The sequence below is a fragment of the Vombatus ursinus genome, unplaced genomic scaffold, assembly GCF_900497805.2.
Source record: "Vombatus ursinus unplaced genomic scaffold, bare-nosed wombat genome assembly UNPS02014959.1, whole genome shotgun sequence".
Classification (NCBI taxonomy): Eukaryota; Metazoa; Chordata; class Mammalia; order Diprotodontia; family Vombatidae; genus Vombatus; species Vombatus ursinus.
This window is the reverse complement of record NW_020954737.1, coordinates 6130099-6143383: the sequence shown is the minus strand read 5'-3', so window position 1 is coordinate 6143383 and position 13285 is coordinate 6130099. Positions and strand designations below refer to the sequence as shown.

General features: G+C 40.1%; 1 protein-coding gene across 1 annotated transcript in view; it reads left to right on the top strand.

Moving 5' to 3' along the window:
* Positions 1-13285, top strand: part of ITGB5 (integrin subunit beta 5) — a 191064-nt gene that overhangs the window by 107649 nt on the left and 70130 nt on the right. The window contains exon 9 of the mRNA XM_027845271.1: positions 10057-10191. Within this exon, the coding sequence (XP_027701072.1) occupies positions 10057-10191 (135 nt within the window). The remainder of the gene's footprint in view (positions 1-10056; positions 10192-13285) is intronic.

Below are 13285 nucleotides of genomic sequence, written 5' to 3'. Positions count from 1 at the left end.
AATCTGGGGTTGTGGAGGTAACCAGACTACAATGGAGTTCAAGTGGAAATCCTTGGCTTCATTAGCACTAAGTCTTAGCTGACTCAGCCAGCCACAGGCGTATTTAGTGATATGATACTTCCAATTCTGAGGGCAGGACTGACCTTTGTTTTTCAGGATTTGGGGTTTTCTTTTACTCTTAATTTTCTAATGATGCTTTTGTATGTTATAGCATATTTATTTCTGAATCTATCCCACTTCTTTCCCTACTCAGCAAGCTATCCCTTGTGACAAAGATTTTAAATGGATTTTTTAAAAACTCCAAAGGGTTAGCAAAACAAACACACTGACTGTCTGACAGTATACATGATATTTCACAACCATAGTCCCCCAACTCTGCACTGATGGGAGGAAGTTGTATTTTTTTTCTTCTCTGGAGCTGAACTTGGAAGATTGATCTTTGTAAAGTCTTTATTGTATGAACCTTTGAACTTTCCATTATAGCCCTAGGCTTTAGCTAGGAAGTGGTTTTCTATATTGCACAACAAATAGAGATATTTCTAATTTGCTCCTCCTATCATCCTTCCATCCTTCCCCACGTCTTATGTCTGTTGGTCTCCTTCCTTCCTTCCATCTATCTATCTCCTCCATCTGTTTGTCTTCATCTCTTTCCTTCCATCTGTCTATCTCCCTCTCTATCTATTTGTTTGCCTCTCTGGTATTCTAAAGTAGTAAAAGCAACAATCTGACTATTTTGAGTTACAAGCACTAGTCTGATGCACAGATCTGAATTTCTCAAACCAAGTGGAATCTCTCCCTTAATGCCCTTCTCTTTAGGAAGAGAGAATTTGATACACAAGACTGAAATCCATGCCAAGAATGGCCTGTCTTTCCTTGGGCTTTGTAATTTATACCTATCTTGTTCACTTTTGTATAATTTTATGTCATATTTAGTGTATTGGTATCACAGTTTGGTGTCACCTACTATACTTTGGCCAGGTATTGTCTTATCTTTCCTCTAGTAGCTAGGATAGAGTTCTATATTGAATTACATTGAAAATTAAAACCATAGAATATAGTAAAAACAAAACAAACAAAAAACCCCTAGGAGAGCCATAGAACCTCTGAAAGTAGCTCCATTGATCTCATCTTCCAAACCAAAAATGCCAGCAGCAACCATGAGTCATAGCAACCAGGAAAATGTTGCTTTCCCTGTGCTTAGAGATTTCTTTGCCTGTGGTATGTGAAAATTGATCAGAGTATATGGCACAGTAGAAAATTCCTGGGTCTAAAATGGAAATCACTGTTTCTTCCTTTTAAATCTATCCTTTTCCAAACTTCTCTATTTCTGTTGCCATCCTTCGTTGTCCGAGATAGTGACCTCTGAATCATTCTCGATTTTTTGCTCTCCTTCACTATTAACATCCAATAAATTGCCAAGTCTTATTGATTTCACCACCATATATCTCCTTCTATCTACTCACCTGGCCACCAAACTAGTTGGGGTCCTTATTATCAAACAATTGAACTATCACATGGGTAAAGGGCTGCACTTGAGAACATAGAGGGCCACACGTAGCCTCAAGGCCAGGGGTGGGGACTATTACAATAACCTTCTAATTGGCCCTTCTGCTTCTGCTCTCTCTCCTCTCAACCCTTTCTCCATATGGTTGTCAAACTAATCTTTCCAAAGTATGGGTTTGCCCATAGCACTTCCCTATTTACCTTCCCTATTGCCCCTCCCCCCAAGATAAATGAAACTCCTAAACTTCAAGCCCCCCATAAAATGGCTGTCCAGACTTCTTCTGTATTACTCCTGTATTTTGTGAAAGAGGCTGTATGTAACTCATTCACAATTTGAAATTAGCCTGCACTATCTATTAGCAGTGCCTTGGAAGACTGTAGGAATTCAGTGGCAGTTTTGATGAATATTAAATGCAGAAATGTAAAGCTGCAGAATGCTTGGAGTGGTGTTTGTGTATAAGGCTGTGATCCAGCCAAACTGGATTATACCTGTTACTCTAACTCAGTGTTCTATCTCTATTTCTGTAAGCTATCTCCCATATCTAGAACACTCTCTCTTCACCTCTGCCTCTTCAAAGTTTTAGCTTCCTTTATGGCCCAGGTCAAATGCCACTTCCTTTGCAAAACCTTTTCTGACCCTCCCACGTCCCCACCCCCAATTGCTAGAGCTCTGATGCTCCTCATATTATACTTACCTATTATGTGAATGTTGTATTCTCCAAGAAGAATGTAAACTCCTTGAGGCTAGGCACCATCCTGTTTTGGGTTTTGTATTTGTATTCTCATAGTCCAATGCAGTGTCTTGCACATAATTGGTATTTGATTAATGTTTGCCATTGAATCAAACCTCTCATTTTTACAGATCAGGAAATTGAGTCTGTGAGAGATTAAGTGACTTCTTCATGGTCACGTTTCTAGTAAATGTCTAGTAAATGTCTAATCAAGTTTTACTGATACTAAGCCCAGAACTCTATCCATTACACCATCTCACTGCCTTCCCTTTTGGAATTAGCCATGTGTTCTTCCAATGAAAAACAAGACACTATAATATTAGATTTAATAGTACTATAGTTCAGCTGTATTGTGAATTGAGTGGGCTTCCATGGGCCAGCTGGCGTCCCAGCTGCCTCTTTATTTCTGTGGGAAGTTGAGTTCTAAACAACTGACTTACAGATGAACTCATGTATGCAACTCAGTCATTGGAGGATGGCTCACACATTATCTATTAACAGTGGCTTGGCGGACTATAGGAATTCAGTGGCAGTTTTGATGAATGATATTATATGCTGAAATGTAAAGCTGCAAAATGCTTGGAGTGAAGTTCTGAGTGTGTGTGTGTGTGTGTGTAAATGTGCTTAATATGTGTAGATTTATAACCAGTAGGATCATCTTGTCCAATGCCCTCATTTTAAAAATGAAGAAAATAAGATCCATAGTGGTTAAGCTCACACAGGTAACAAGTAAAAGAACTAGAATTAGAACCCAGGTCCTCTGATTTCAAATGCTGTACTCTTACCCTTATGCTAGGCTGCCTCAACAGACCTGTCTTTTTTTGCTCCTGATTTCCCTAAAAGGGAAATCCTGTTGCTGAATGTACCCTTGTACTTTTCTAGGTCATATGTGTGTGTGTGTGTATATGTATGTATATTATATATGTGCGTTTGTATGTATGTATGTATTCTAAACTTCAACTAGCTGCAGAAGTGTATAGTACTCAGAAAGTGACAGTGTGCTATAGTGGAGAGAGCGCTGGCCTAGAGTCAGAGGACCTGAGTTCATATCTGCTTCTCCTGCTTAATAACTGTGGGACCTAGGCTTAATCTCCTTACCTCTGTGGCCTCACTTTCCCTCCCTGTAAAATAAGAGCATCGAGCTACACAAACTCTAAAATTCCTTCTACCTCTAACATGTCTGTTATTCTATTCTTTCATTACTCTTTGGTTTTTCTCTTCCACCCCAGGATTAAATTGTTGTACTCTGAGCTGGACTGTTTATGTCTGTGTGTTCCTTTAATGCCCAAGAAGCTTTGCAGTGCATTTTATAGTGACTTACACATGTATGACTAAGTATGGGTGTAGTCTCTTACCTCTGCTCAGTCGCTGGAAAGTGATTTATTGGGATATTTTAAAAACATTTTTGTTGGAGTAAATGTAATGGAGAAAATGGCTGTGGCCTTTGGCTGGGTTTTGGGGAGAGGGAAAAGGATGTATCTGGAGTTTGTTTTGGCAGACTCCAAGCCTCTCCTCTTTCATGAAGGGCAACATCTTTAATTCAGTACTTTGATTTACATATATAATTTTTCTTACAGTTTGACCAATCCTTTAAAACTCAGAAAGTGCCAAGTAATGACCAAAGGATTGTGAAATTCTTTAGTGTATTTACTAGTGGCAACAGTGAGCGTCTTTTCTCTGGATCTAATGCACGTGAATGCACAGACAGACATACACAAATACAGCTATGTAAGGCATTGAATGAAACTCAGAAAAGGAAGTCATTGTTTAGTGAAACATCACTGTAAATTTTTTCCTTAAGATTAGAGGATTGGACAAACAGTTTAATATTAAGAGTAATGTTGAAGACCATGATATATTTTTGCCCTAGTGAATGTTTTTCTGTTCTTTTGTTATTACCACGAAGTCTGTTTCCACCCACCCTCATGGTTGGGGCTTTGGACAGCTACAGATGCGTCCTAAACTGACCCACCACTTAGCAGCCTTTAAACCTATGACATTTTGCCCATCACTTCCGCTAAGCCCCATGATGAATGAAACCTCTTATATGGGCATTTATTTTAGAGATTAGCCTGGTAGGAGTCACTTGAATAGCAAATTGGAGTTTGTCCTTGGAACTAATAATGATGTGGAGGCTAAACAGTTTCAGAGTGACTGGGCAGTTTGGGGGAAAAACAGCTGGTATGAATTGTATGTTCAGTTTCTGCCACAGGAATATCACTTCCAGTAAGAAACCCAGGAATCTCTAATGCAGATTAAGCTTTCTGAGAGTGAGTTGGGGAGATGGAGGGAGAATCCTCTGCCTCCCCCCATCAGGCTAGTGATGTAATTCAGAGCAATACCAAGGTCCAGAAACTCCATTTTGATTTCCACAAATTTGACAGGCAGATAGAGAGCTGGCCTTGAAGTTAGGAGGACCTGAGTTTAAGTCTTGTCTCTGACACATACTGAGTGTGGGATTCTGGGGAAGTCACCTAACTTCTTGGTGCCATATGCAATTCTCTTAAGAGGACAAATTGCATAAAAGTTGTTAATCTGCGTTGGATTACCATACCATTGAAAACACAGCTTTGGCTTCCACCAAAATTTTGAGCCTCAAAAAAATTTTCTTGGGTCTTTAGGTTAGAGGAAGTCTGAATACCTCACCTTTTTCTCCACTCCAAGCCTCAAGTTGAATTTAATGGCAAAGATTCTGTTTCTGTTCAAAATTTCTTTATTTCTCCCATCAAGTTTTGCATAATCAGAATTTTGCAGTAATCAGAATATAAATAGTTACATACAAAATGAATAAAGTGTAGATGAAAGGTATCCTTAGAAGGGAAGGCTCTAGCAGCTGAACAGACTGAGAAAGGTCACCTGAAGGTGGGACCTGAGCTGATGTTGGAGATATAGGAGAATTGTAACTGACCTAGCTCACATCCTTAGTGGCCAAGAGTAGACCCACTGTTTTACCAGAAAGATAAGCTTAAATTCTGGGTAAAATTTGAAATTTTTACAAAGGATGCCTTGTTAATTATGGCATTAAACTACTTTTATTATAAAAATAATTGTTGCAGTAATAATAACAGCTAGTATTTCTGTAACACTTCCAGGTTTGGGGAGCTTTTAATATACATTGTCTCACTTGAACTGTTTGGCATCCCTGCCCCTTATAATAGAGGAGTTGCTTAGATAGAACTGACATTTAGCTCTATAAATCTTTACTGGGTGGGAACTTGATCTACTTTTCTGGTATCCCAGCCCCACTCCCTTAACACACACACGCACTCACACGCAGACTCACACCCACATATACAGAGCACCATATATAGTGCTAACTAACCATTAGGGAGCTCAATAAACATTTATTACCGTAACTTGACCATGGCTCTATCTCTTCAGTCATATGACCTTATCCTAGACATTTTTTTAAACAACTGTATTTATTTATTTTTATTTTGAACTTAACAAACACTAAACAAAGTGCTAATTTCCATATAAAAAGTAGAACAGAAAAAGAGGACTATACACAAAACTGCAAATCTCTGTTGGTACAGCTTACATTTCTTTTCTTTTGTTTTTGATAATAATTTATTTTTCTCAATTATATGTAAAAACAATTTTTTACATTTTTAAAAAATTTTGAGTTCCAAATTCTTTCTCTCCCTCCTTCCTCTTCCCCATCCCTGAGAGAGGGTAAGCAATTTGATACAGGTTATACACATGCATTTAGTTTGTATTTCTTTTTAAGAATGTAATACATTTGTTCTGTAACTTTCAAAGCTGTCCTGCTTGTCAGTGCCTCTTTCCTTCCTTCCCTTCTGTATTTTTTTTAAAGATGCTTCAGTGACCCTCTTTCTTTTCTCCCTCTTTCTTACTACCTCATCCTCCCTCGGCCTCCCATTCCCTCATTGAGAAAAAAAGAAAACAAATAATAATCATGATCAAGTGAAAAATTCCTACACTGTGTCCAAAAATGTATGTCTTACTCTGCATCTTGATGCCATCATTTATGTTCAGAGGTGTTGTCTCCCAGACATCATACCAGAAGGCATCTGTTACAGTGATCGCTGACAGTAAGTGAGGGAAGGTATGGGGGGCCGGGGAGCTGTAGAGGGTAGCAGCCTCTAGAATAGGAGCCAAGTTTACAGCTGATGGTATATTTTCTACAGTACTTGGAGAGAGACTTCTCAAGAAGCAGGCTCTATGAGATAGAGAAAAGAATGAGAAGCTTAGCGAGTTCAGTTATAATCCTGGGTCCGCCACTAACTAACTATATGACTTTATCTCTCTTGGTCTCCAAAAAAATTTTTTGACCCTTTCTGGAAAATAAGGAAGCTGGACCCACTAAGCTGTCTATGGTCCCCCCTAGCTCTCATGTCCTGTGATGCTAAGAAGCATCTTCTTGGTTAGAAAAGAATGTTTAAAGTTTGACAACAGTCCTTTTGTCTTCAGGTTTCCTTGTGCTATATGATATACAAGTCACTTAACCCTGTTTACCTCAGTTTCCTCATCTGTAAAATGAGTTGGAGAAGGCAATGACAAACCACTCTAGTATCTCTGCCAAAAAACCCCAAATGGGGCCACAAAGAGTCAGACTACACTGACACCAACTGCCTAACCAACAATGATGTGTATGCTCCTGCTGGCCTCCCCATGACAGAGTGATGTTTGGAGCTGAGACTGCAATGTGTCTGAAAGGAAATGATAGAGAAAGGACTGTTAAAATGAGGATCAGCTACAAGTGGGGAAGTCAGTGGCTCCTGCTGTGAAGGCTCATGCTTCCTCCTTATGTTCTCTTCTAACCCGTCATCCTGTAATCCCCAGGACTCCAGCTTTCACGTGTCTGTTTTCCTGGATGACCTCTTTTCTCTCTAGTATACCTTCAATATCTCTTTCCCGTACACATAAGTGTCAGCCAACAAGCATTTTAAAGCACTTGTAGGTGCCGGGCACTATGCTACGTTCTGGGGAGACAAAGAAAAGCAAAAAATAGTCCCTTGCCCCCAAGGAGCTTATATTCCAATGGGGGAGACAATATGTATATAAATAGTTACATACAAAATGAATAAAGTGTAGATGAAAGGTATCCTTAGAAGGGAAGGCTCTAGCAGCTGAACAGACTGAGAAAGGTCACCTGAAGGTGGGACCTGAGCTGATGTTGAAGAAAGCAGGGATTCTAAGAGAATTTGTGTGTCTACCCCTGGCCATCTAGCTACCTCACAATGTCACATCATTGTAATACTCACTACCATGGTCGACATTTTAAAAACATATATTTTCTTTTTGCCTCAACCTTAAAAAAAAAAAAAGATCAATCTCTCTGGTTCCCCAATCCACAACCCACAGCAGCTCTGGTATCACAAAACTGTTTAGTTAACTCATTCTGCTCTATCCTCTGGGCAGTTATTGTTGGTGTCTTTGAGACAAAAGGTCATTGTTGTTAATCAGTCATATCTGACTCTCCATGACCCCATTTGGGGTTTTCTTGGCAAAAAATACTGGAGTGATTTGCCATTTCCTTCTCCAGCTCATTCTACAGATGAGGAATCGAGGCAAACAGGGTTAAGTGACTTGCCCAGGGTCACATGGCTAATAAGTGTCTGAGGCCAGATTTAAACTCAGAGAAAAGTCTTTCAGACTCCAGGCACAGCACTCTATCCACTGTGCCACCCAGCTGTTCCAAAAGGTCAGAGAATCATAGATTTTAAAACTTTAAATGACTCCAATGAAAGCTTGAAGTCACTTAATAGTAAGAGAAAAAAAGAGAAATGCAAATTAAAATAACTGAGTTTTTATTTTACACCATGCAAATTAACAAAGATGACAGAAAACAGCAAGGATCGAGTTGGGTGAGTGGGAAGACAGGCCCACCAGTTCAGTGTTGGTGATGCTCTGTGTGGGTCCAGTGTTTGGGGACATCAGTTGGGAATAATGCATACAAGAATAGTGCCTAAACTAGCCATATCCTTTGCTCCAGCCATCCCACTAATGAAGTTACGTCTCAGGGAAGTCAAAGACAGAAACAAAAATTCAATACGCATCAACATATTCATAGTGATAAACTTTATGCTATCAAAGAATGGAGATAGGATTTAAGTTTGGATCCCTGGACTCTAGAATCAGGGTTTTTGCTACTATGCCTCACTGAATCATAAGATCCAGTGTATTTATTTAAAAATTGCATTTGGCACTATTTGAAGTGATAGTAGATTCATCTTTAAGACTTTTTTTTTCTAATTATATTTAATGCACAAGTTTTATCCCTTTCTCAATTAAATTGTAAGCTACTTGAGAGCAGGGGCTATATCTCTGTCATCTTTGTTGAGGAATATAGAACAAAATTTCACGTTCATGATTGTGTGGAACTTAGATTCCCATTGAAGCCATTCCATCCTCCTTCCTTGTACTTGGGAGAGAGCCTCCTAGACTACATCTCCATGTCTGCGGGCCTCTCAAGCCACAATCGCTTTTTCATTCTAATTGGGTGGATGCTTTCAGACCAGGTTGCTGAAGAGAAATTACAAATCTAAGTTGCTGTTCTCTTTCCTTGGAATATGGGATTTGGAGTTGAAGGGAGCTACACAAACCTTGAGCTTAGGAAGAACATGATGAGTTTCAATTCAATGAAGCATAGGTTGGTCATGTGCTATGTGCACGGAACCCACTTTTGTAGGGAGGGAGATACAAAGGTGATTGCTGCCCTTAAGGAGATTATCGCTTAATGAGGAAGAGTACAAGTACACAAGAGGCAGCTAAGGGCACCATAGTGCACAGAGCGCCGGGCCTGGAGTCAGGAAGTCTCATCTTCCTGAGTTCAAATCCAGCCTCAGACACTTACTAGCTGTGTGACCCTGGGCAAGTCACTTAACTCTGTTTGCCTCAGTTTCCTCATCTGTAAAATGAGCTGGAGAAGGATATGGCAGATCACTCCAGTATCTTTGCCAAGAAAACCCCAAATGAGGTCACAAAGAGTCAGATACAACTGAAGCGACAACCACAAATACACAAATTTAATGCAGAGCAGGAGGTATAAGTGTCATGCAAAGTAAAAGAGGGAGGAGTCTTAGGCTCACAGATCCAGAATTTGAAGTGACCTGAGAGGCCATCTAGTCCAGCCTCTGCTTTTTTTTCCCTAGATGAGGAAACTAAGGCATAGGGAGATTAAGTGACTTACTTAAGGTCATATGGCTAGTGAGCATCAGAAGTAGGCTATGACTCCAGAGTCAGGGTTCTTTCCTAAGCAGAATCCCTTCTGGCTGGGTGATGAGGGAAGCCTTCTTGGAGAAGGTATCATCACAGCTGGGCTTGGAAGGATATAATTTTTGTTGTTCAGTCGTTTCTGACTCTCTATGACCCCATTTGGGATTTTCTTAGCAAAGATATTAGAGTGGTTTGCCATTTCCTTCTCTATCTCATTTTACAGATGAGGAAACTGAGACCACCAGTAGCCCAGGGTCAGGGGCCAAATTTCATTGTTTTTTTGGGGGGGGGATTTGTTAGGCAATGGGGTTAAATGACTTGCCCAGAGTCACACAGTTAGTAAGTGTTATGTGTCAGAGGTCAGATTTGAACTCAGATTCTCCTGACTCCAAGGCCAGAGCTCTATCCACTGCTCCACCTAGCTGCCCCTAGGGGCCAAATTTGAACTCATGAAGATGAGTCTTCCTGACTTCAGGTTCAACACCGTATCGACTGGGCCACCTAGCTGCTGAAGGTAGAACTTAGTCTCACCAAAATGTAAGGGAAAGGCATAACAGGAATAGGGAATGTGAAAGTGAGATAACTTCATTTGTCCGTTCTGCTAACCTGGTTATGTTTCTTTTTCCTTCCTCCCTTTCAGAGCATCAGATCCAAAGTGGAGCTGTCCGTCTGGGATAATCCTGAGGATCTTGGCCTCACCTTCATAGCCACCTGCCAAGATGGTTTGTCCTATCCAGGTCAGAGGAAATGCGGAGACCTAAAAATTGGTGACACAGTAAGTTCCCATTCCCTGGCCCATTAGGGCACTCGTAACCATCAATTATCGTTCTATAAGCTTCTGGTCTCCTTTCTAATTTGCATAAGTCCTTTTCTTAATTTACGTCCTGTCCTCCACTTTGGTATCTTCTGTGGATTTCCTGAACACAGTCTAGGGGTGGGTAACCTGTGGTCTGGAGGCCACATGTGGCCCTCTAGGTCCTCAAGGCCCCTTTGACTGAATCCAAACTCCGGGGCCTCTATTCTATCACCCCAGTCACTGGGGAAGATGTTAAAGAGCTTCAGACTCCAGACTGATACACTGTGTGCATGTCTAGATTGGTATCCTTCAGGCTGACACTGTTCCTTTAATTTTTAACCTATACTCTAAGGGTATTGTCCACTGTAAAGATTCCTGAGTATACAAGGAAAGGGCAGGAGGAAGGGAAGGTCTATTTATTGAGAGACTGTTCTGTGCCAGGCTCTGTGCTGAGTACTTTACATATATTATTTCATTTGATCTTCACAACAATCCTGGGAGATAGGTACTATTATTATCCCTACTTCACAGTTGAGAAACTGAGGCAAACAGAGGTTAAATGACTTGCCCAGGGTCTCACAGCTAGCAACTGTATGAGGTCGAATTTGAACTCAGGTCTTCCCTTTGTTGTTCTTCAGTCATTCAGTCATATCTGCTTCTTGGCAGAGAGACTGGAGTGGTTTGCCATTTCCTTCTCCAGTGTGTCCCCATTTTACAGATGAGGAACTAAGGCAAATAGGGGTTAAGTGACTTGCCCAGGGTCACACAACTAGAAAGGTGAAGCTGATTTGAACTCAGATCTTCCTGACTTCAGGCCTGGTGCTCTGTTCACTGCACCTCTTGCCTACCCTGTCCTGAAACTATCATAACCTGTAGTAGGACCTTTCAAAAACTCATAGGATGAGAGATCAAAATAGAAGGATCCTTAGAAACCATCTTTTAGTCCATCATTCATGGATGAGGAAATTTCAGTCCAGGAAGGCTTTGACTTGCCTGTAGTCATGCAGCTCTTAAGAATCAGAGGCGAAATTTGAACCCAGATCTTTGACTCCAGAACCAGTGTTCCTTATTATACCACACTACATTCCCTTAGTCTCATATAACCAAGAATACAAATAAGTGTCCGGAATGGTCTTAAGAATGCCAAAGGCAAGGGATCGGCTGACAATTACAAAAATTTTAAAGAGATTAGAAAGAGATTTGGGGGTATGTTGGGAATGAGATAAAGAAGAGGGAAGATGTTTTGGAGGTGGATGGTGGAAAGCAGGTAGTGCCCCACCCAGTGCCAAGGCGAGTGCCCTTAAATCAATCAGAGCTTAATAAATATTAGATGAATTTAATTGAAGAATAGAATTGCTCAGGAGGAAGTCATAGACAATGTCTCTTGATTTCAACAGCCATTTGCAAAACTTTTTTCTTATGATGGATGTTTAATCCAGATGGATAAAATAGTGACTTGTAGATTCTATGATAGCACTCATTGTTAGGTGAATTCCTAGCTGGCTGATCAAGTGGAATTTTTTTTAAATGCATTCATATCAACTTGAAGGGAAAGGTACCTGTTAGTGTATCCCGGGAGTCTATCTGCCCCTGTCTCTGTTAACTGGTAACTTAGATGACTATATAGATCGCATGTGTATCATATTAGCAGAAGATTCAGTGTTGAGAGGAATAGTTATTAAAGTGGATGGAAGATCAAGTTCCAAAAAGATTTCTATAAGCTAGAACTATAGGCCATGTGTAATAAGATAAAATGTGTTAGATATGAATATAAAGTCAGGAAGACTCATCTTCCCAAGCTCATATCTCACCTTAGACACTTACTGGGTGACTCTGGGCAATCACTTAACGCTACTTGCCTCAGTTTCTTCATCTGTAAAAAAAAAAGAGCTGGCGAAAGAAATGGCAAACCACTTCAGTATCTTTTCCAAGAAAACCCCAAATGGGGTCATGAAGAGTTGGACACAACTGAACTGACTGAACAACAATAAATGAATATAAAGTCCTGAACGTGGGTTAAAAAAATCAATTGTAGAAGTGCAGGAAGACCTGGCTTAATAGCATCAGTTGGTATGGAAAAGATCTGGAGTGCTTTGCTGACCACAAGCTCAAGAAAGCAATAATGCTGCTGTAAGGTACTGACACCGTCTGTGTTTTCAGAGGATCTGTGTTTTTCATCGCTTTAGGTTATTCTTTCACTGGTGTAAATCAGAGATGTAAGACACATGGACCACAGGCTGGATGCAGCCCACAACATTCCCAAGTACAGCCAGATTAAGAGACTAACAAACCAGATTAAAATGGAATTGGGAAATATTTAACAAAATAAATAAAAATATAATAAAACATAGATAATATTAAAATGTGGGTTTCTAACTCAATATGCAGCAGCCCTCCAGGATCCTTATGTATAACATAGTGGCCCCCATCCCTATATGAGATTGACCCTCTCCTCATTTTACTAAGACATTCTTGTCAAGTTAAGGGTAATCCAAAAAAGTTACCACCTTATAGTAAGGCAGTGAAGCTTTCTAAACTTGGTTACTCTGTTCTTCAGATCAACCAACTAACAAGCATTTATTTTTGTCATTCAGTCATTTGTGTCTGATGCTTTGTGACCCCACTTGAGGTTTTCTTGGCAAAGATACTGGAGTGATTTACCATTTCCTTCTCCAGCTCATTTTACAGATGAGGAAACTGAGGCAAACGGGGTTAAATGACTTACCTAGAGTCACACAGCTAGTAAGTGTCTGAGGCCAAATTTGAGTTCAGGAAGATGAATCTTCCTGACTCCAGGCCCAGTATTCTATCCACTTTGCCATCTAGTTGCCCCAAGTATTTATTAAGTGCCTACTGTGTGCCAGGTACCATGCTTAATGATGATGATACAAAGGCAAAAATGAAAGCCTTCTCTTAAGGAGCTTATGTTCTATTGGAAGATGCAATGTGTCTATATGTATATCTATATCTAAATAATTAATGTATACCATATATAATATATATACACATACATTTATACATATATACATATATATTTTTGAAAAGAGCACTAGAAGTTAGAAGGTTCAGGAAG